Raw genomic sequence first — 23,070 nt, 5'->3', positions numbered from 1 at the left:
TCGAATCTATGATGAATATCAACATTGTAGGCACAAGGGGCAAGGCAGTAAATTGCAGTAGGATGAAATACCTACATTTAATTATGTGAAATTATATAGAATTTGAGAGTTTTTCTGATGCATGCTATTTAAAGCTACGCCTAAGTGCACTTCCTTGTCTGAATAAAGCAGCTTTTGTTGCAAGATGTGGGCTTACTTTGTAGTTTACAATTTATAGTCTTCACCACATTTTGTCACTTACTTACTTCTTAACTGAGATGTTTCTGAACATCTCTTTTCAAATAATGGAACACAGCTCAAGTGCTGCACTATATACAGCCTCTTAAAAATGCATGAGCAGTTCTGTTGATTTTTTTTCCTCCAAGATACTCATACTTGAGTATGTTCTTCACCAAAGTGTATATGTAACACATGCACACACAGACAGTAGTCATTGCTCCACCAGCCTAAAATCCATGCACTTGTGCACCAGGTGGATGGGGCCAACCCCACTGATTTTCATTGCAAATAATTTTTGATCAAACCAATCCAGGAGCATTTAAATAGCACCAGACTGGCCCAACTGATCTCCTCTTAGTCTCCGTGGTTGAGTCCTGCTTTGGGACACTGCCTCAGCAGCTCTGTGCCGCACTCTCGTCATGGTGGGGCTCACAAATTACAAAGTAAGGACCATCCATCTCGAGGCAGAGGGACACACTAATCGTTTCCAGTGTGGGCAGAAGAAACAACCGGCTGGGGAAGCTGAAAGTGTTGCCACCCACACAGTTCAGCAGCCCTGGAAATAAAAGAGGGCTTATGTGCAAATAAGAGCCTGGAATATTTCTGCCTGATGGGCTTGGCATGCAGGATTGTGCAGAGAGTGAGTTTACAGCCGCAGGCCAGTAAGGATGCACAGCATGTCAACAGAGACACTGAAATTTTGTTCAGCCTCAGTGAGCACAACATTTAGCTGGTGGTGGTGACCCAGACCTGAACCACTTATTCACATGCAAAGACACATGGGAACATTTCTGGTGCGGTGTTCCTGCCAGCACACAGCCCTCAGCACCATCCCTGAGCTGCAGGGTTGTCCTGAGGGGTGGTCAGTCCTGCACAAACACTGTCGTTGCTGCATGGGCTGGCAGAGCCAGGGCCTGGTGATGAGGCAGCAAGCACTGATGTTCTCCAGGTGTACAGGACACAGGACAGCATAGTCATGGCTTTATTTCTCAGTGTTGTGGTTTAAATCCAGCCAGCAACTAAGAACCACACAGCCACTCACTCACTCCTCCCCTCCACCTCCCCAGTGGAGAGGAGATAAGGGAAGAAAAAAGGTAAAGCTTGTAGATTAAGAAGAGTTTAATAATTGAAACAACAACAACAACAACAACAACAATAATAATAATAATAATAATACAATAGTATTGGAAAGGAGAGAAAGAGATAAAACCCAAGAGGAACAAGTGAGGCACAACACACTTGGTCACCAGCTGCTGACTGATGACTAGTCCATCCCCAAGCAGCAATCCTCCCGGCCAACTGCCCCCAGTTTATACACTGGGCATGGCGTTCTATGGTATGGAATATCCCTTTGGCCAGTTTGGGTCAGCTGTCCTGGCCCTGCTCCCCACCAGCTTCTCATTTGTCTCCTCACTGGCAGAGCATAACAAACTGGAAAGTCCTTGAACTAAGGCAAGCACCACTGAGCAAAACCCAAAACATCAGGGTGTTACCAACATTACTTTTTTACTAAATTCAGAACACAGCACTGTACCAGCTACTGAGTAAAGAAAATTAACTCCATCCCAGCCAAAACCAGGACACTCAGATACAGCATCAGGTCTCTATGTTCCCTGGCAGTGGAGCGTTCGCAGACATAACTCACCTAATTGCAAGGGACTACAACAACACTTTGTTCTAGCAGATTTTTTCAGCATAGCATCAGAATTAATGAAAGGATTAAAGAGCTTCATAAATAATAAAAGAACAAATCTCACTTGAATTTAACTATTTCCCTGGCTGAAAAACAAGCAAATAAATCCAAAGAACCTGCTTAGAAGATGGCCCCATCTTTAATACTTAGTTGAAGGATCTTAAGATTTCATCTATGCATATAGACATATGTTACCAGCACAGTAGAAGAAAATGACTGTAACCTAAGGATTGCTTGTCCTTAAAAATAAAATGAATCAAATTCATTTAGAAAGACACTTTAAATTTCAATCTCATGGAGTCAGATTCATTCAAGAGCAGCCTCACTAATTTCAGTGTGTATATAGACACAGATACAGCAAACATCAGTTTGCTTTTGCAGCTATGCTCCACCAAGATAATTTTAACTGTATTAATAACTTGAACATCCTCCTTCCCAAAACAACAGGATGAGTGCAGACAGTTGCTGTGCTGCCACAAAATGACTTTGCAAGAGCAGATGCAGATGAAGCTCAGGGGAGTGAGATGGTGCAGCAACAACAGAAACCCAGACAAATTTGCATGGGGCCTCCCTTGAACCACAGTACTACAGAAGCCAAAGGTTCGGTTAGCAATCCTGACAGCAAAATGCTCAGCGATTTCACTGCTTGTAACACAAGAGGAATCACACATTCTTAGTCGAAAGCTAATTAGATAAAGTGTCATCTCCCAAAGGCTCAAGCTGTGCATATGACAATACCTGGATCACTGCCTGTGTGGGTGTTTCACAGCCCAAGCAGTGAGTCGCTGTAAGTCACCAAAACTGCCTCCATCTGGGGGAGAAGGAACAAGAATCAATGCTGAGGGGTGGGACACGATGGCTGCAGACACCACAGGCAGGTAGAGATGCACAGTCTGTGATGTCCAGGCTGGCTCCCCCTCCCAAAGGACTGAGGCTGGGACTGACGGTGGAGTTGGAAGCCTTGGGAGGCTGGGATCACTGGTTGAGGGCAGGCAGGGCTATGACCCTGCTACAAAATGCTAATGCCCATCTCACACCTCTTCTCCCTCTCACTCTTCATCACCTGGCAGCAGCAGCCGCCACTGCTGTGGTACTCACTCTGTGACCTCCCCAGCCCAGACCCCTTCCTGGGGCAGCAAAGTCTCCCCACACCCAGGAAAGTTGTGGGTTGGTTGTGGCACGGGGCCAAGCCAGGAAGGGAAGGATCAAGGAGGAGGCCAGGGCTTCAGACCAGCTCTGCTTGGCAAGGCTGTTCAACTCCCACTTGCCTCTGCTTCAGTGACCTCTAACTCAAGTGTAACACACCAAATGAGGAACAATGGTTTGGTTTTATTACAATATAGGGTGACAAAAATCACTGCAAAAATTTGAGTGTTGTAGTTGAAGGAGTAACTAGGTTGTTGGCAAAAAGGGAGGGGGAAACTTTACTGAAGAGATGGGTTGGGGTAACTGACAAAAAATCATTTGAGAGGACTAAGTTACAATTATTCTAACCTTGTTCTTAGTCCTTTTTGTTCTCCATGTATTGACATTTGAATGCCAACCTGCTCACACTTTCCTTCCCAAGCTAAATTCTGTTTTGTGAATAAACCACAGGACCAGCTGGTTACAACATGAGATGCCATGAAACCATCAGAGCTGGACTTGAACAAGGCCGCACTTTGTTTCTCCACTGCCTCACCGCTCTCTTGAGAGGCATCTTTGAAAATCCCTGAGGCCAGGCCAGTAGGCATTAGAACATTATCATCACAGCAGACATGATCTTTCTGGGTTTTACGGGATAAAAATATTTCCCCAACGCACTCTAATATGTGACACACACCTCTCTGCTTTGACTTGAGGCACTACCCTGCAGCAGGCTGGATGACAGAGAAAAGCATGCAGCACTATGTTACAGCCATGGGTCCTGCTGGAGGCACCTTCTCTGCATCTCTTGCACAAACCATCCAAAAATTTTAAACGTATCTAGGTTTTCCCCTTCCTGCAAACCCCTAGACTAGCAAACAAAGGGTGTGAGACAGCCGAACTGCATGCGGAACACTGTGCACTGCAAATGCAGGCAGGCTTGGAGTCACACAGCGCCTGTCAGGTCCCAGGTCGTCACTGAAAAACCATGTCTAATACCTCCCCTGTGCAGCTGCCACTGAGACCTGCCTGATGTGCTGCTCCAGACCAGCCAGAGCCCGTCGTCCCCAGCTCACAGACACGAGCGGTGCCGCTGTCGCAGCTCTCACAGGGGCGGGGTTCTGCAACCTCTCCTGCCCTGCCCCCAGCCAGACCAAAGGTACCCGGGATCCCGGCACAGCTCCGCACACCCACAGCGCCCTTTGGCAGCCGGACCCTTGGCAGCGGCTGCCTCGAGGCCCTCGGCACAGCTGAGGGGAAGGGGCTGCATCAGCTTTACCCCCCGTCGAGCCCTGGGAAGCCAAGCAAACCACATCTGTGCACAGGGGCCTCTCTCTGACCCACAGGTGCATGGATGGAGACGGCAGTGCAGACTGCTCTGCCCACCTCCCCCCGCCCCCGCACCTCCACTAACTCCTTCATCCTCTAGGTTTCCCCCTGGAAACGGCAGGATAAGTCTGGGTCAAGCATAAACAGCCTAATTCATAGTGGGAGCTAACCAGAAGGGCTTTGCCTGGAGGGAGAACAAGTGTGCTTGTCTGCACTGCTCCATCACCCAGGCTAAGGGAGGGGGCCAACAAAGGCTGTCACTATACATAATCGCCGTACTATGAGCACTGTTGTCAGCACAAATCCAAAACACAGCTCCATACTAGCCACTGTGAAGGAAATTAAAGGTACCCCAGCCAAAACCAGCACAGGTGGAAAGGCTGGAAGGAAAGCATCTGCCTGCAGCCCGGGTCGCTTACCTCAGAACTGCCTGAGACTGCTCAAGCGTGGAACTAGCAGTGGCTCAAGCAGGGCTGAGCTCACCAGTGCTGCAAGAAGAGAGCAACCACAGGCGTCACAAATTCAGGCAATTTCTCTTTTCAGCAAGTACTCAGCTGCAAGCAGAGTGCAAGTAAACAGGAATGATTTAATTACCATATAAAAGTAAGTAATTACACACACAGGAATCAAGAGGGACGCCTTGAGACACTGGTGGCACATTACTGTCAGTTGTAGAACAGTTAGCCACAGATCTACATGAGCAAGACCAGACACTCTCTTCTGCTCTTAGAGTAGCAGAATTATTTTGGCAGACAGAAATAGGGTTTTAAAATATCACCAAAGACTATAAAGCAATTTCAAAGCAAGTAACATAAAACCAAGACTGGGGTTGCTTCGGTGTTGCCCTTGAAATATGAAAATAGGCAACTGATCAAATTAATTGGTGTTGTTCCTCAGGAGGCTTAGTTCTTTGTGTGAGGGGGCTGGGGATGACTAACATGATCTTGAGTACAGATTAGGCCAATGCTGCTTGTAGCAGCTGGACTGAGGGCCAGACCATCTTCTTCCAGCTTCTTACACCACTTAGCGCATGGCCCCAGCATCCACAAACACTTCATGAGCTTCCTCTCCACTCTCTCCCTTCTGCCAAAAGCATGGAATGGGTAATTTCATCTGAAGTTAAGCATCTAATGTCTGTGTTTGGGCTGTGATCCCATGAGAGCCACAGCCCCTGGAGAACTAGATCCTGCTGCCTGCACATTTAGCAATGATGCCCCACATGACTTCATGCACGGTGAAAGATGTACCTGAGTAGCAGGTGTGACTGAGGACTGATGGGAGACCTGAACCTTTCCACACAAGCAGCTGAGGGCCAGGCAGGACACCTTAACAGCACCTGATGTGGCACCATGCAGACAACCGAGGCAGTCAGTGGAGTCAGTTCAGCCTGCAGAATGAGTCAAGATTACCTTAAAGGAACTTAGTACCAGCTCAACTATTATGCTCAGCCATACACACCAAGATCTTGTCACATTTAGGTGGCTTAATCCTCAGCTGAATCCCACACAGAGCCTACAGAAAGCAAGGGGACTCATCTCCCATTAACTCACTGCTGTTGCTCATGGCTTTGCTGAAATTGAACCAGGTCCTGCCCACACGTTATCTTCAGATATTCATCAGAAACCTTGTGACTTATGGCAACTAACTCCAGCCAGGTAACACTGCCAAGGCTGGGGTTTTGCTCTAAATTATTCACCTTGAGGAACTAACAGTCCAGTGCAGCATCAGCCCATCACCTAGGAAACGATTCTTTCACATACAACATCATGTATCCCACCTTATGTACTTACTGAGGATTTGAGCAATTTATTTGGAAAATCAAGGAATGCATCAGTCTCAGTGCTGGCATTTTATGCAAGCTCACAGAAAAATAGTCAGACATCAGCTATCCAAAGCTCCAGAAAACAACAGGCTCCATTTAGATGCCTGAATGCCAGCACCTATGCTATGTGAGATGCCCTAAGGCACCCAAGATACACATGGGGTTGGCAGATACAACATAGGATGTATGGAAGCAGCAGCTGGAGACATGGAAACCATGCAGGATACCCCAGGGTGTCTCAAATGGTATTTGATGCCAAAGCATAAGCAACCAAACTAAGTTCTAAAAGTCTTGTTTATACTGAAGTCAGCTGTAGCTCTCCCATATTTAATCAACATGTATCTTTCAGAGCAGCTAAGCTGAAAAAGAGCTACAAAAGAATTGCATCCTTATTTCGGGTCTGCTGAAATCTGGCAGAGCTTACAGACTGTGTCAGCTCATTTTGTTATGAACATATAATGCTCACTGAACCCCATGAGCTGCTGTGATAACAATCTCTGCCAGCTTGCTGAATGGATTCCTTTCAGTTGCTGCCTCTGAAGTTATGTGGCTAGAACAGAGCTTCTGCAGTATACCAGTGCACTGGGAACACCAGGTTTTAGCTATGGGAGCAAGAAAGCTGTCTGGAAAGATTAATGGGCTCAGAATTGATTATTAGACCATAGGAGCAGAAGGTCATTGTGTCAAGGCTCCTGGCTACTGCAGGGAGAATGTACTACTGGCTAATCCTCTTATAAGCACATGCACTTCCACGAGGAAGAATACCTTTAATGATTTAAATCCAATTTTTATATAATCAGTGCACTGTTTATTACAGTGAAGTTGTTATGGCGCTACAGTCTTAACTGAGCTAGATGACAGAAGAGGATACAAGTCTTTCATCTGCAGTTAATAAATCTGGGGTCCCATGAAGGTTGTGTATGCCTTTCATAGAATCACAGAATAACTTAGGCTGGAAAAGACCTCTAAGATCATCCGAGTTCAACCATTAACCTGGCACTACCAAGTGCACCACTAAACCATGTCCCTAATGTCAAATCTACACATCTTTTACAAACCTCCAGGGATGGTGACTCCCCTACTTCCCTGGGCAGCCTGTTCCAATACTTGACAACCCCTTTGGTGAAGATCTCAGGACCCAACACTCAGCTTTGTACCGTAAGTATTTCCCACAATCAGTGTTAAATGAGCATGACTAGATAGATTACTAATTTTCTGGACTATCAGCAGGAGTAGTGACACGGTTTTTCCCTTAGGAGTTACCTAGAGTGAAATAATCATTGCTCAGGTTAAATCTGAGAATATCTAATTAAGAGACCTAAGTAGTTAAAAACCAGAAAATATGACTTGTCTTTGGATTTTATTATTAAGAAACTTAATAAGAAACAGTTATTTGTATGTACCAGCATACATCTTCCTGTCCAATTTAGCACTGTAAGTCATTTTTCCATAACACACACTTGAAACAGCCTCCATCCTTGAGCACAGGTTATGTGAGTGAATACTGCCATCTAGGCAGGCTTTTGGGAGCAGCACCGATTTTAGAACATCATCCATCTCTGCCAGGGAAAAATACTCTATTACCCAAAACAGAGGAGAAAGGAACAATTTTTTATACTATTAAAACTGATACAACACCAGTCACCGAAAATACAAAACCTGCCCCTCAACCAGATTGTAGCAGTCCACATTAAGAGCAAATATTTTCTACATGTTTATTAAGAAACATATTATTCCAATTTTCAATACAAGCAACTTGAACTTAAGCTTTGCACTAAATTAGAAACCATTTTATCTATGAAAACTGCAAATACAAAGTACATTTTATTAAGGCTATTAATTACCAAAGTACATTTTACTAAGGCAGTACTGTAATTGCATCTATTTTATATGCTTTGGAATACAGTAACAGTACATTTTTAGGAGACAGTTACTAAAATATCTGTTGATGTTCTACAAAGACAGAAATAATTTTTAAAACCAGTTTTCTTCATATGACCAAAATAGCTTCCATCCAGCGCAAAAAAATATAAAATATGTAATGCATCTATCTTATTTCAAACAATTAACAAGTTCTATACATCACATTTACAGGAGACTTACAAGATTTGACAACAACCTCATTTTGATCGGACACATTAAGAACTACCTTCATTATCAGTTGTGGGATTCTTTAGGGAATGCACAAACTATGAACACAGAATCTTACACAAAATGGTAGGACCTGAAAAGATAACAATTTAGCACTTTCCATAGATCCACTGATATTCACAGTGAAGTTATCCTCCTCAGCTTCCTCCCTGGTGTGTTTCAGCTGTCACTTTGAGGATTGTCCTGAGCAGGTTTGTGTACAAAGGTATTCTTCTTTCTCTCAGAAAGACCCCCCTGAATAATCACAGAAATGTGATTATCTGGCATCCATCTCCTCAACCCCCCCACTCCTTCCCCCATATGAAAAGAAGCAATGCAGCATGAGACTGATTTGTGCCGAGAAAAGCAGGCAAAAAGATGAGGAACTGCTTTTTGCATAACTGCTTAGTAGCAGACGCATTCCATTTCTAAAGGGAAGGATATCACAGGAAAGATGTACCAATTAAGCCTCTCACTTACAGTAACAAAGCAAAAAAACGCCTCCTCCCTTCTCAAGAAAAATGGACTTCCTTTTGCAGAAAATGAAATCAGTATTGGGCACTATTTTGCATGAAGCCATTCAAGTGAAACACTAATGCCACCAGTTAAAGCAGGTCTCTATCACACAAGTTGGTCTGGCTGTCTAAGGTTTATTTTGTTGAAAATACAGTCACATTCAAATAACTTCTTTGGGCTTTTCCAAAACAATAGAAAAACTAAGAGACAACATGAGCATAATATGTTTTATTGAATAAAATTCTGCTTCTAATATATACACAGCAAAGTCTAGATGTAACTCAGTGAAGCATGGCAATGTGCAATATTCATAGAACATCTGGAATATTTTTAAATACATCTGAAACTACTTACTGTAACAATCACCTGCCCATCACTGATTTCATACTTAAGGAAAATTTGAACTTGCTGAAGAACAGCCAAGATGAATATTAAGGATAGCTGAGTTAAAAGAAAAGTCTGCTATGTAAATTCCAAACCCAAAAGATCTGATTAAAGCGTCAAGAGTTTTGAAGGCAGCTTCTGTATTTCCCTGTTGTTCTTCTCTTCTCTGCAGAAAAAGATGACAAAATAAATTAAAAATCTGAACACCAAAACTAACATCTGCACATTAAACAGACAGCACACTCCAGGGTAACCTTACTTCTTAAATTCATAATGTTTTAACTTCAAGATGTATGAACTAAAACAAATTACCACCAATTACTTGCTCATTTTGTATCAAATACTATATTACATCTTTAAAGCTGCCAGGGTAGACACACAGAAAATAGAAATGCTGCAAATGATACCTAGAGTCAACACACCACTAATTGTTGCCATTTACGCAAAAAAATTTTTGATGAACTATCTTCCCTCCTACTCTAGAATGTTAAGCAAATGTTTTGTATTTTTTCTACTAGATATACTATCATTCTAGTATTACAGAGAAGAGGGGTCTTGTAAAGAAACTACAGTCAACACCTTTCCTGTTTAGAGGGATTTTTTTTAAAGATAATTTCATTATTGATCTTGCATGAATTCTCAGCAAGATCTGAATCCAAGTGTAGACTTGCAGCAGCCATACTAACAGCATAACTCATTGCTCTAGTAGAGTGGTATCTTATATGTGGGCTACTCACTGGTTGTAAATAAGACATGATTCACTGGCCACTTGCATGATTTTAGTCATCCAGCAGGAAAAGATTATAAACCAGGAATGTTGTGTCCTACTCAAGCCTCTGGAGGTTGTTTGTTCTAGTGGGTTACAGTGAGCACATTATTAAGCAGGCAGTCTAGCCTGCCACATTTGTGATTTATGTCTTGAAAAAAACTGGTTGTTAGTCTCAGGTTAAAAAGATCTTGCACGGTCTCTCATATCTGACTTACCAAACAGGGAGAGGAATTACAGTTTTCCTGTGCTCAAGTTAACCTGTATGAAGCCGTGCCAAATAGCCAGGAGTGCAAGGAAGACACAATTACTAACTAAAGTACCTACCAGGTCCCTTCCTGTTTCTCAGCACAACCAATTCCAAATGCATGCTTGGAAAGAAAAATAAGCTTTAATCAACCCCTCAAGATCCCCTAACATCACCAAACCTTTAAGCACCAAGATTAAACCTCTCACAAAATAGTTCCACAATGAAGTTCAGTGTGATAACTTTGCATTTTTAGAGACTAAGTTTGTAACAGTAGCAATGGCTCTCCATAAACACACACACTCACACAGAGGTAAACTGTAACCTAGCAAGGAACAGCTTTAAAATTCAGAATTTGAAAGAAAACCAAATAAGCAAATGTGGTAGTAAAAGTTGCAAAAGATAACAGAAAAGCACTTAACTATATCCCACTTCTATGCTACAGTCAGCCCTCAACGTATTTGTGAATAAGAGTATATTTTATAAAATTTTCTTTGGTTTTCTTTGTTTTCTTTGGTTTCGTGGCTATCTTCTGTTTCTTCTTTTAGGGTTTTTTTCCCCTCCCAAAACAAACAGCCAGACACTGTTCCATTTACCCAGGAAATGTATATCCATCCTAATCTCACTGCTTTTTTTATCTTTATCTGTTTTCCAACTACAGAGAGTTATCTGGAACACAGCTGCCTACCTGGAAGCTATTTCTCTTATAGCTAACATGGCTAAAAATTTTAATAACTGAGAAGCTGCTGAAAGATTAAGACTTTGCTCTTGCCTGTCTCATTGGTGAGGTATACAGGACACATTAACAAACACTGTCTTTGAGCAGGAAATCCATCTGTACTGACAATCTCAAGATAAGCAACTACCTGTGTGTGAGATGCTGTCAACACAGGTTGAATAAAACTAAATGTACATTAAGATAATATTGCTAAGCTTTAGAAATTATTAACCACAGCATCCAGGCTTTTTTTACTCTTCCAGTTCTCTCTCCCATGTCCCACTGGGGGGAAATGAGAGTGGCTGTGTGCGGCTGAGTTGCCAGCTGGGGTTAAACCACGACACCAGCTTGACCATTTCTGTAACTCAAAAGCCAACCCTACATCCCTCTTCACTACGGGGAACTCCTACCTCCTCCGTCTCTCCAGCAGTAGGACAAGAAGGGCCCCAACTTCTCTAACACCCAGAAGGACTGACTGTGCTCAAATCCACATGAACTGTAAACCACTTCTTAGAACTACACATGAGATGATTTGGAACACATAACCTCATCACTCCGTACCAATGGCAAGTAATAATTGTTACAACGAGTACAAAAAGAAGCAAATGTAAAGCAATCCTTACATTTCTCAGAAACAAAAGCGGGCTACCTTACAGGCCAACTCTGTGGAGTTGACAGGAGAATGGAGATCTATTGCAACTGACTGCAGCTGCAATATATAAGTACTGCAACTCAAGTATGTAAGACCAATGTGTAGCACACAGAAAAACAAGGGAATACTCCCCTGAAATGTGCCTTACAAGGCACATTAATGTTCTCTCGTAGAAAAACACAGAAAAACTTTGAGCAGCTTATTTTGTGACACTAATATCTAGTCACACCAACTGAAAGATGTGGTGCCATGGGCCCAAACATCTGGACGTTTTGTTAGACAAAGCAGAAAGCAGAGTTTTCTGTGTCTTGACACTGTTTTTCAGACAAGCCCTAACAAACCTGCTCCTTGACATGCTAAATCCACATTTTCAGCTGACCAATAACTTCCTCTGATATTTGTGTGTGTTCCAGACCACAAGAGAAATATAAATGCAGATGACTTTTCCATGTTTTAGACCAGGTTTAGTGTGGACTTCCAGTGTGGAAACCAGATTATGCACAAATTCGATGCAATCTCAGAACCCATTTTTTCAGCTTGTATCTCCCTCAGTTTACCATCCTCTAGAGGAACAGAGGGTTAACTAAGTCTGAACCACCAAATGTCCTCAGTTTGTATCCCTTTTCTTACAGAGGTAACAATATTTGGTCCTTTGGTTTCCTTTGAAAAGTAACAGATTAGAAGGTACCTAGCATGACCCAGTAACTTGCCTCAAGGAACAGATACAACCAAGTCATTCTCTTTAGGAAAGATTCTATGATTTTGTTACAGAGGTGCCAAACAAAAAAAGAAAATAAGTCTTTAATGAGTTTACTTCAACCCAGATAAAAGAAAACTGTAATAAAAAAGAGAGCACTGACTATATACCCTACAAAAAAAGAAAACAGGTCAGAAAACAGCTTTAGTTTTAATTCCAAGGAAATGAGGTGCATTAAGAACTGCATCACCAGCCAGTCAAGGGAGGGAATTGTCCCGCTCTGCCTGGACTGGTGAGGCCTTGTCTTGAGTGCTGGGGGCAGTTTTGGGCACCACAGTGTAAGAAAGACATTAAACTATTAGAGAGTGTCCAAAGGACGGCAAAAAAGATGGTGAAGGGCCTTGAGGGGAAGCGTATGAGGAGTGGCTGAGGGCACTCGGTCTGTTCAGCCTGGAGGAGACTGAGGGGAGACCTCACTACAGTTACAACTTCCTCATGAGGGGAAGACGAGGGCCAGACCCTGATCTCTTCACTCTCATGATAAGGCAGGACTCAAGAAAACAGCATGAAGCTGAGTCAGGGGAGGCTTAGGTTGGATATCAGGGAAAGATTTTTCACCCAGAGGGTGGCTGGGCACTGGAACAGGCTCCTTAGAGAAGTGATCACTGCAGCAAGCCTGACAGAGTTCAAGAGGCATTTGGACAACACTCTCAGGCATATGATGTGATCCTTGGGTTGTCTTCCACAGGGCCAGGAGCTGGACTCAATGATCCTGACGGCTCCCTTCCAATTCAGCATATTCTATGATTCTATGAAATGCTCTGATATGTCAGTAACAAGTGATTTTTGAGCAAAGTAGAATTACATTGTATTTTGGAGACACTGCCTCACTGGTAGCAATCCCATGTCTCATAAAGGCGCTCCACTATCAGCTATTGAGGGAAACAGAGTGCCAAAAAGTCTCCTGAAAGTAACTATGCATATAAAGGAAATTAACACTATGGTATTGGCAACCTTCTATCCATGGCTCTAATATAAATTCACAGTTTAATGAAGAGGTAAAATGGACAGAAGATAGTGCCCCTAATATAGGGCCCACCTTGGCCCTCCCGTCTTTGGTGTCAACAGCTAAAAATCCCCTGCCTGCCCACAGAATCTCCCAGTTCCAAAGGAAAACAGGCCTGTTGTTTCCTTCTTTTCTTTTTATTTCCCACGTACAAGATCCATCAAGAGTGTATCTCAAAAACTAGGTTACTTTGTTCAATTAAAGGAAGCAGAGAATACATTGTGTTAACACATTTTCTAAACTGTTAAACTTTGGTCATTAAACACCAGAACTTCTCCCACAGCCATGCACAATCCTAAATCCTGGTCAGCCACCCTGCAGTCAAATGCCACTTAGTACAATATTATAATGAAACAAAAGATATTACAGACTGTGAAAAACAGACACAGAAATATATATTACTTCACAGTCTTGGTACTCTGCAAACAGAAATCTTCAAGCATGATCAAATTACACTGAACACCAAAAAGAAAGATTATTTTTAGAATTAATATATTGAATATTAGTACTTCAACAGGACTGTAAGACACTGCAGATGCTTCACGTATTTTCAATGATTTGTGTATGGTTACAATACAGAGCAAATATTCAGGGTAAATTGGGTGTTATTAGTACCTTGCAGGACTACAGGCCACCCTGAGGAGTGAAAAATTATAAAATGTAACACTGTGGTTTGCCTATGAAGTAACTCTTGAGTATTCTAATAGAGATGAAAATATATTCTCTGCATGAGTATTCCTTTCACCCTTCACTTTATACTCTTTTCACTTCTCAGGATTCAAGACATTTAATTTTCAGATTGATTAAGCAAGGTAATTAATTTTAAACACTGACTTCGATTGCAGTACTCAAAAATATTCAGATGCCTTTAAGACTGAAGGCCCAAAGCCATAAGAAGCAATTCTTATTATAAATAACTAAATAAACTAGTTGTAAATAAACTAAATAAATGAGTACTACTATAGCCCCAAACCTCGCAGTCATCCTGTCAGAATCCTTACAGGTAATCTGTCAGTGTAAGATGCTATTTCTCACCTGTACTACTGCTCAGTAGTTAATCATTTTTCTAAGAGCATCGTAGCATTTCCATTTGTCTGGGATGTAGAAAGGCTCAAAGATGTGAGGGAAGGGAGTGTCATAGCCACATACTCTTGAAATAGGAGCTTCTAAATTCAAAAAGCATTCCTCCTGTTAACAGAAATACAGAATAAATGTTAGTGAGGACATTATTTTCAGGAGCCTTGCATCACAAATTGAAGTCAAATGACCTCTGCCAGACTCACAGTCCTGGAAACTCAAAACTTCTATTTATATCACTGAATAAGTAGTCATAACCAGAATAGTGCTTCCTTTTGTCCAAAGGTCCTTATTAAAATAACAACTTTTATTAATGTTATTTTCATTCTCTACATGTGTGCTGCATTAAATCATAGGCAGGTTATATTTAGTACATCTGCTGTACATCCAGACAACTGCTGCCAAGAAACAAATATTTTAGGAACAAAGGAGTAAGAGTCTTTTTCCTGTACCACTTTTAAAGATATAGAAAAATTATATCATCGAAGAGTGCATATGGTTTTTTGGATACAAGAACATCATATTCAAACTTCTTTGAACTCTTAGATTATTAAGGCTCTGTCTAAGCATTAAGCAGCTATGACAATTAAGTGGATTTGCATATCTCCAACCTTTGAGTCAAATCCATGTTCTACCCAAAACCCCACAACTTGTGTTCTACTTGGAGATCAGATTTGGTAACAACTGTGAGAGTTTCATTACTTGACCTAAAATGGCACAAAATATTACACATACCAAATTAATTTGAAAGTAACCTGTAAATATGTAGCACTACCAGCCTTAATAACCAAATAAATAGTGGAGTTTCAATGTTCTTACTCTCAAGCACCAGAATGATGGCATGGACCACAAAAATCTGCAAGAAGTAGATGTAGAAATAACAGCCAGACCAAACTGATGTTGATGCTAATTATCAGCTCCCTTTCTCCACATATTTTTAGCATAGGTATTTGCTTTCCAAAGCAGACAAATGAAGTGATAAAATGTGTCTCCTCCTGGTCTCTCCTTTATGGAGTGCAGCAACTGAGACATCCTGGCCAAGTTCCCCTGTACTTGGCTCAGCAAAATGGAAGATGAAGTATTATCTACTGGTCCTTTTCTGCCAGGCCCATGAGGAAAATAGTTAAAAAGCTATGCTTCTCTACAAAAGAGGATTAAGTATTTTCTCAGACTGATGAACTGTTCTGAATGCACGTTGCCTTGCAGTCCATGTCAGCCTAACTCTACTTACTGTGCTTTCTACACATCACAATATTTGGCAGTATAGAAGGTACTGGAAACACACAGAGATCACAACCTTTCACTCCAGCATTGTGAAGTGTTTTTTTCTGGACAATGAATGGAAGTAAAAAGTCCAAGAAGCTGTGTGATTGCACACAGTATCAATTACACTTAATAGTGAATTAATTAACTTAGAAAACTTCACAGTCTGAGTAGGTCTGAGGTAAAATATATATGCAAACAATACAAATATTTTTGAGATCCATTTCCAGGCACTCTTTTCTTTGTAAAGCAAAAGTTTCACATTAGTACAAAATCCTGGGAAGTAGAGTGTAATAAATCCTTTATATGTCCATGAGGTAGATCATGATGTCCTGCTCCAACCTGCTGGCAAGGGTAATTTTGATACTGAAGAGACCTTGATTCCCATGTTGTAACTGACCAGTAAGACAAGGCAATAGTTTTTGGACCATCCCAAAACTGACCGCCCAATCCACCTGTCAGGTTGCATTACACGAAAACAGGCAAGTACATTCTAGACCCACAGGTTCCCAGTCCTGCACTGCTGTTTTCAAGTACCCAACACAGACCACTATCTAGGAGACAGACCATTTAAACAAACTGATATCTTTCAAGGAAAGACCTTAGAAAAAAACTTTAAAGGTAAATGGTTTTGGAAGTAAAGTAGTAGGCATGGAATTTCTGATTCAGTATAAAGTGTTTTAGACTCAGTTTTGAAAATCTGTATGAAAAAGTCACTCATTTAGCAGGATATCCATGACTTCCAAAACTTGATTAAAGTAAAAAATTATTGTTTTGTTAGAAAAATAAGTGTTTACAAAAGCAACAGATATAGTTACTAGTTTAATATATCTAAGTTTTTCTCAATGTAAAAAAATCAAACAAAACATTAAATTGCTGTTCTTCTTGCTCTGCTTCCTAACTGCAGAGGCCAAATTCTGGCCTCAGTTATTCAATATGACCTTTGCCAATTTTCCTTCATTTGCCTGATTTTCACTTAAAGCTTCCTGGAAAATACATTATTATATTAGTATATAAAGGCATTATAATTGATCACATAATTCTATCTCAACATGTCATGCTTAATACACACTAAGATTTTTCAAAACAAGAGCACAGATCCCAGTAAAAATCTGTTCTTGAAATTCACAGCAATCAGTCAAAAGCATCACACACACAACACTTGAAAACAGTCACATGCCTTGATTTTTAGAATAGGAGCTAAAACCAAGGACTTGCTGGATGTTGCATAATTGTATGAGAAATGGATCCCCCAGTACTTGGAACAGTCAATGTATTTTCCCAGATTACAATATCCTAATATGCTAATACAGAAAACTTTCCAAGTTTATTTTACCTTTATTTAAAAGTATATTTTACTTTTATCAGAGATTCAGGTACACATTGCTAAATAAGGGTTCTGATTGAAAAACTCTTAGAAGTTTGAGTGAGAACTGCAGACATTTACAGAGAGATTCAGTTGTACAAAAACGATAAAATAAGAAAACAAGTCCATTATTGGACATTACTGAAAGAAAACATTACTCATCCATCTGGAATGTATGGAAAAATAAAGCAATCTCATCAGCCATTTGGAGGAAGTGCTTTTAGGCATCTGGACAAGAACAAAATAGTTAAAAGAGCTTTTTGCTCCAGCCTGTCCTTCCTCTGAAGGGAATCTCTACAATTCCACAGTCATAGTAAACAAACCTTCAAATGCAAACACTTTGGTAAGCACGATCAGGTAATTAAATGAGACTATTTATGCATAGCTAGCAAATCGGACAAATTCAAACTCAGTCTTTCCCCCTATTATAGTCTTTCTTTACTTCCATATTTTTTTGATCTATTTCATTTTTCCCCTCTAGCTGGCATGGATTAAAATCACTAAACAGGATTTTTTTTCTTTTTCTTTTTCTTTTTTTTTTTAGTTTTCATTTCTACTGGTGTGTAGAATACTTACTAAGTGAGAAAGCTTTCCTTTAAAAATAAATTATTTCTGCAACATCCTCGGGGTCTCTCCCACACTATTTTTATTTTGCAGTAGTATATAAAGGTATTATAATTGATCACATTTTGCAGGACCCCAAAATATCAACAGCTCCTAAAATGTCAGATGACTACTATATGAGACCACTGATTTTACAACTCCTTTTTCAGTATAGGAATTTAATTTCTGAAGGATAATAAACAAAAAGTCTATATTAAAGACTAATAAAAAAACAAAGAGTTGGACAGAAATTTTGATACTTATTTTGGTATTATAGCTATTCTAATAAAAAGAAGACTAAACATAAAGTCCGTTACACAAGACAAACCGTAGAAACATTCTTCATGCAAGAGTACTCATATTTTTGCTGACAATAACTACAAAATTTAGACTCAGGAATTCATGTGACAGGTTGCAAAAGTTTAATTAAATTGTGGTCAGTTCTGCTGACTAGAACTCTGAATTTTGCCATCTCATTTACAGATTATAAAATTTTAAAAACCACATTTAAGAACTTTCAGAGGGAAAACTTATTGCATCAGTTTCACTTTCTATTCTGGATTTTTATTCAGATTTATTTATGTTGTTGCCATAAACTAAAATATGGGGTTTAAACAGTTAAGAAAATTTATTTCAGATCACTTTGTTGATGATTGTTACATGTATATTATCTATTACTTCCCCACATGGATTTGCAACTGTAAATTACCTATTGTAAAAATAAAATGAAACCTACTATAGGTTAATAATGAACACGACAATCTCATTTACAATAAAACATATTTTTTAACTCTTAGCTTAGATGGATTTTCAAAAGAAGCTTTCCAAAGAGGTTGTCAATCAAGCCCCATTTTAGAAAACGTGGATTTCATGCAATAAAGCTGACACTAAATAAAGATTAAAGGTCTTTTTCTTTGGTTTCTGCTCAAAAATAATGTCTAATTTGAAAAATTTACTTGCAATAACAGAAAAGTCAAGCATCTGCAGTTTTCATATGATTCTCAGTTATAGTACAGTACTTTCCTTTACAGCTGCAAGCACCAAATGCTACACATTTTAAACATAATTTGCTTTGACAACATATATATGTCACATTCCTAAGAACAGTCGCTTCTATGTGCTACATAAGTACTATACAATACACCCACAAGATATTTTCAAGTTGAGATATGTGTAAAGAGAGATATATATTTTCTTTCTTTAGAGGAACTTTTTTTTTTTCCAAAAGCTTAGCCATTCTTGTCTTAAAATATTTTTATAAATCTTTTCCTGATAGTTACAACAGTGACACAATTTTTCCTCAGAGACCTCTGCAGTTATATGTTGTAAACCTTTAACTCCTATCAAAGGTTTTTCGCCTTTCCAAATCACTTTAAGAGTATCTATTTATAACTTAGCACAGACTAGTAATGATCCATTTTGTCACCAATTCTTTGAATTTATGTAATTAATACCTTGTCAAATACAGTAAAATAGTTCACTGCTAAAATTATTTATCTTACGATTGCAAAGAGAAATCATATTTTTACTTACAAAATACTTCTGTAATTATAAAATAAAGAAGAATTTGGGGGGGTGGAGAAGTCTGTTCTGTGGAATTCATTGCGTTGTTACCATTAAAAAGCAATTAATTGCAAATATTGTCTTTGCTGTAATAAATCACCTGAAACAGTACTTACAGAATAAGTCAAATTTACTATAGAAAAGGTAAAGTATTATAACATAAAATGAACAATTCATACACAGGCTTGAAGAATGCCTTCAAATTTCATTTCAGCCAGCTTCGAAAATGAATAGAACAATCTTTAATAACCCAATACATGACTGCTATGGTCTGCCAAATTTTCCCTATCAAGTTAACAACAGAACCACTCCAACAAACATACACAGCAAGAGCATTAACTTGAAGCTGTTGGAATTAGAGCCTTGGTCAGTGGCTTAATTGTCTTGGTGGCAGAACTGCACGAAGAAATCAGCACCACATTCCCAAGGTATTTACAATACAAAACAAAAAAAAACCCACTAACCAAACAAACCCAAAACTTTATTTATGTCAGATAGATTATCTTTTCAACAAGGAGGAAAATTAATAAAAAGTAATTTTTATTTCTTCACAACCTATCCTACATTTTATGCAAAAAGGCAAAGACTTTGTATAAAAACTTTACACCATTTAAACTGCCTCTGGTAGAATCTAGGAAATATAGTCAATTCAGAAGAACACAGACAGGAACTAAGTTCTTCCCAGTAAATGCATAATTTGCATTGTCTGTGGTATGAGCAGCCAGCACAGTTCTTCTCCATAAAATAAATGGCACAAGACAGATACACTCAACAGGATGTAGCATGAATTTTCAGGTTATGGAATAGGCTAATTTAAGTGAACAAAAAAAATGTCTTTTGGCAAGTCAGGTTTTTGCTAATTAATTGCAATCCACTAGATGATCACTTCTCACCTTTATGCTACAAATACTAGAAATACTATTTTTCCTAGGCAATTACTGCTACATCACAGCTGAAACAATCTAAGGTCTTTCCTAAATTGCATATGCTATATGTTAGAAGTTGTTCTTCTGTACAGCAGCAAACCACCTTACAGCAAATTCACTACACGTTATGTTATTCTCTGGGATATTCCAAGTTTCCTGTGCACTTTCTTAAGTGGCAATTACAAACATTTGCACCAGGACCCACATATTTTCTAAAACCATGCCCAAAGCCCCAGAGCTAGAATGATTTCCCAGGCCCATGAGTATTTGAACTTGCTTTATTTAGCTGCTTGGCATTACTGACTCATCTGTTCAGTAAATGATCCTACAAACTGCTACATGTACGATAACATGGCTGAATAATCCAAGGGAAATCAATGGAGCTAAAGTGCCTGCATAAAATTATTCTTACGTGAAAATGTTTGCAGATCACAGGTCATTTTTCTGCATGAATGAGCAGTTGTGCTGCACAAAAAAACACTTGTTAAGCTTTTCAGTAAAGATTAACCTACTTCTAATTACTTCCTCCCTTTTATTAACAAAGTTAGAAATATGCTACCAGTATAATCAGACTTTATACTTTTCAATCATCATTTATCACCTACCATTCTAATTACTTATTTAAGTATTTTGTAAAAACATCTTCTGGTTAAGCATGACAAAAGTGACTGGAAGGATTTGCTGCTAAGAGTTTTAAGAGTCAGTGAGTGGTATTTTTATTTTTACAGCTGTTGAGGCAGCTGAGAGATTCTTGCAAAGACAGCCTTGTCAGTCTACATATCCGGCACAGTAAAATTTGCATAGAAGTACTTTGCTCAACACACACACACACACTAATGAACTTCAAAGGAAATGCAATTTCAGCTGCTGTTACAAAACAATTTAAACCAGCACATTTCCCTTCTTATGTCAAAGCATTTGCATTTTGGGACAGCACAGTGAGAATGATGCTGTCACTGTGACTGTCACCAAATCCTTCTCCAGGGCAAACCCACAGCTTGGCCAGGCAGCCAGGGAGAGACAAGTACAAAGGAACTACCCTGTCCTCTCATGAAAAGGCTGGGACTTACCTAATATCTTTCCAGAAATTTTTACATGGTCACCTTTGCAAAACAGGCTCAGAGTAGATGGGATTATTAGATTACTTGACACAAAGATATAAGGAATTTTATAGTGCATTCTTTAAACCAAGACGTCATTTTACTTATAAATTTTATTTTATCAGAAGCTGCTTGATGGTTCAAGCCCTCAGGTAGAAGAATTTAGTGAAAGGCTTCAAGTGAATAATAAATATTCTCTCATATAAAGGCAAAATTAACAGTTAAGAAAGCTGACTGGTGAGAATACAGAGGTAATTTTTATTCTTCAGAAAAAGTGTAAAAAGTTGGAGAAAAATGTAATGAGGTTTTAACATAAAGGTTTATGCAAAAAAATACTCAGAAACATTAAATTAATTATATTGGAGACTGAGCTTTGGGGTACAGGCTAACCTAAAAAGCATGAAATAATTATTTTACCAAATTTCTTACAGTAATTAGATTTTCTTCTTTCCTAGAGAGGTGCAATTTTTTATAGTTTTGATCATTCTACACTTCATTTCCTAAATTACTATTCAAGCAGGGTACATTGATATTCCAGTGTAATGAAAAATTGCTAAAAAAAAATGAAAACAAGACGTCTAAGAAAGTAAGAAATTAATACTTCATTAATTTTTGCAGCTATAAATAGTCAATGCAACTCTGTTACAAGAGACCAAGAAATGGGCTGCAAATGAAACACTTTTATTTTAAAATGTTTAATAAGACCATAAATAGTTAGAATTACATCTCTTAATTTAAAAACTGGTCCAAAAATGAAGACATATTTCAGAGGCTATGAAATTTTGAGTTTCTTTTATGCCAGAACAAACAGTTCAAAATTATTGCCCTGATTTTGAAGAGTCAATGAAATGCATGTATAAAAACAAATGCGTGGGATCTGTGACATATCCAGCAATATTACACACAGAAACACAGATAACAGAATTAATTATTTTTACACAAGAGAGAAACATAACAGTAGATGTCAAATGTATATTTTAGGAGTCTCACTGAAGTTTTCACTGGATTAAGCCCAAGTATTTAACTTGGTCTATATTTTAGAACTGATTGTTTAGATAAATTTCATACTTAAAATGGTTATGTGAACTTTACTTTTATACTAAAGCATTTACACAATTTTAATTTTCACTCTACTAATGAACTTACTGCTTTAAAGTAAAAACTATAAATCTTTTACATAACCTAAACTGTCTTCCACCAATGTTATCAATTGTACAGTGAAATTTCTTAATGAAGAAACAAAGTAGAATACCTACACAGCTGCCTTAGTTACTGTGAAGCGCCTCTCATAATTTTCTTTTCAGTTTGTTAGCACTCAACATACAATTGCCATGAGTGAAATGTAAAAATACCTCCAAAAATAAAACTGCAATGCAGTTTAAACTGAGATTTTCTTTTCCCCCTGTGTCTACTAAACAGTATTTAAAAAAAAAAGCTAACCTCATGTAAATATTTGAGAGAAATTCTCAGTTTATTCACTAACTAAAATTTTTGCAGATCTCAATCCATCAGGACTCTACAGGACTAGATATCTCTAAGAAATGGCATTCAATAGGATAATATATAAAACCACAATATCATAAATATAAAATAGAACTATAGTACAAATGGACATTGATTTACTATTTATAAGGATTGATTTTATGAAGCTAATTATTAAACAGCGATCCTACTTTACATCTGCCCTGAAAAAAAAAAAACCCCACCAGTATTATATTAAGGCAGGATTGTTTGAGAATTAGTGTTCCCTATATCAGATTCTTTTTTTCAATATTTAGCATAATTCTTGAAGCACATTGGGCTTCTTA

The 23,070-nt window shown here is 39.0% G+C and overlaps 1 protein-coding gene across 2 annotated transcripts in view; it reads right to left on the bottom strand.

Annotated features, from left to right (window-relative positions):
* Positions 1 to 8,948: 8,948 nt before the first annotated feature.
* Positions 8,949 to 23,070, bottom strand: part of BCKDHB (branched chain keto acid dehydrogenase E1 subunit beta) — a 113,828-nt gene continuing 99,706 nt past the window's right edge. For both annotated transcript variants that reach the window (XM_017742899.1, XM_008640212.2), the window contains 2 exons: positions 14,400 to 14,552; positions 8,949 to 9,384 (listed from right to left, as the gene is read on the bottom strand). In XM_017742899.1, the coding sequence (XP_017598388.1) occupies positions 14,412 to 14,552 (141 nt within the window). In that variant the 3' untranslated portion in view covers positions 8,949 to 9,384; positions 14,400 to 14,411. The remainder of the gene's footprint in view (positions 9,385 to 14,399; positions 14,553 to 23,070) is intronic.

This window comes from Corvus brachyrhynchos, unplaced genomic scaffold (genome assembly GCF_000691975.1).
Source record: "Corvus brachyrhynchos isolate BGI_N302 unplaced genomic scaffold, ASM69197v1 scaffold87, whole genome shotgun sequence".
NCBI classification, from domain to species: domain Eukaryota; kingdom Metazoa; phylum Chordata; class Aves; order Passeriformes; family Corvidae; genus Corvus; species Corvus brachyrhynchos.
The sequence above is the reverse complement of the archived record's forward strand: the minus strand, read 5'-3'. Positions and strand labels throughout refer to the sequence as shown.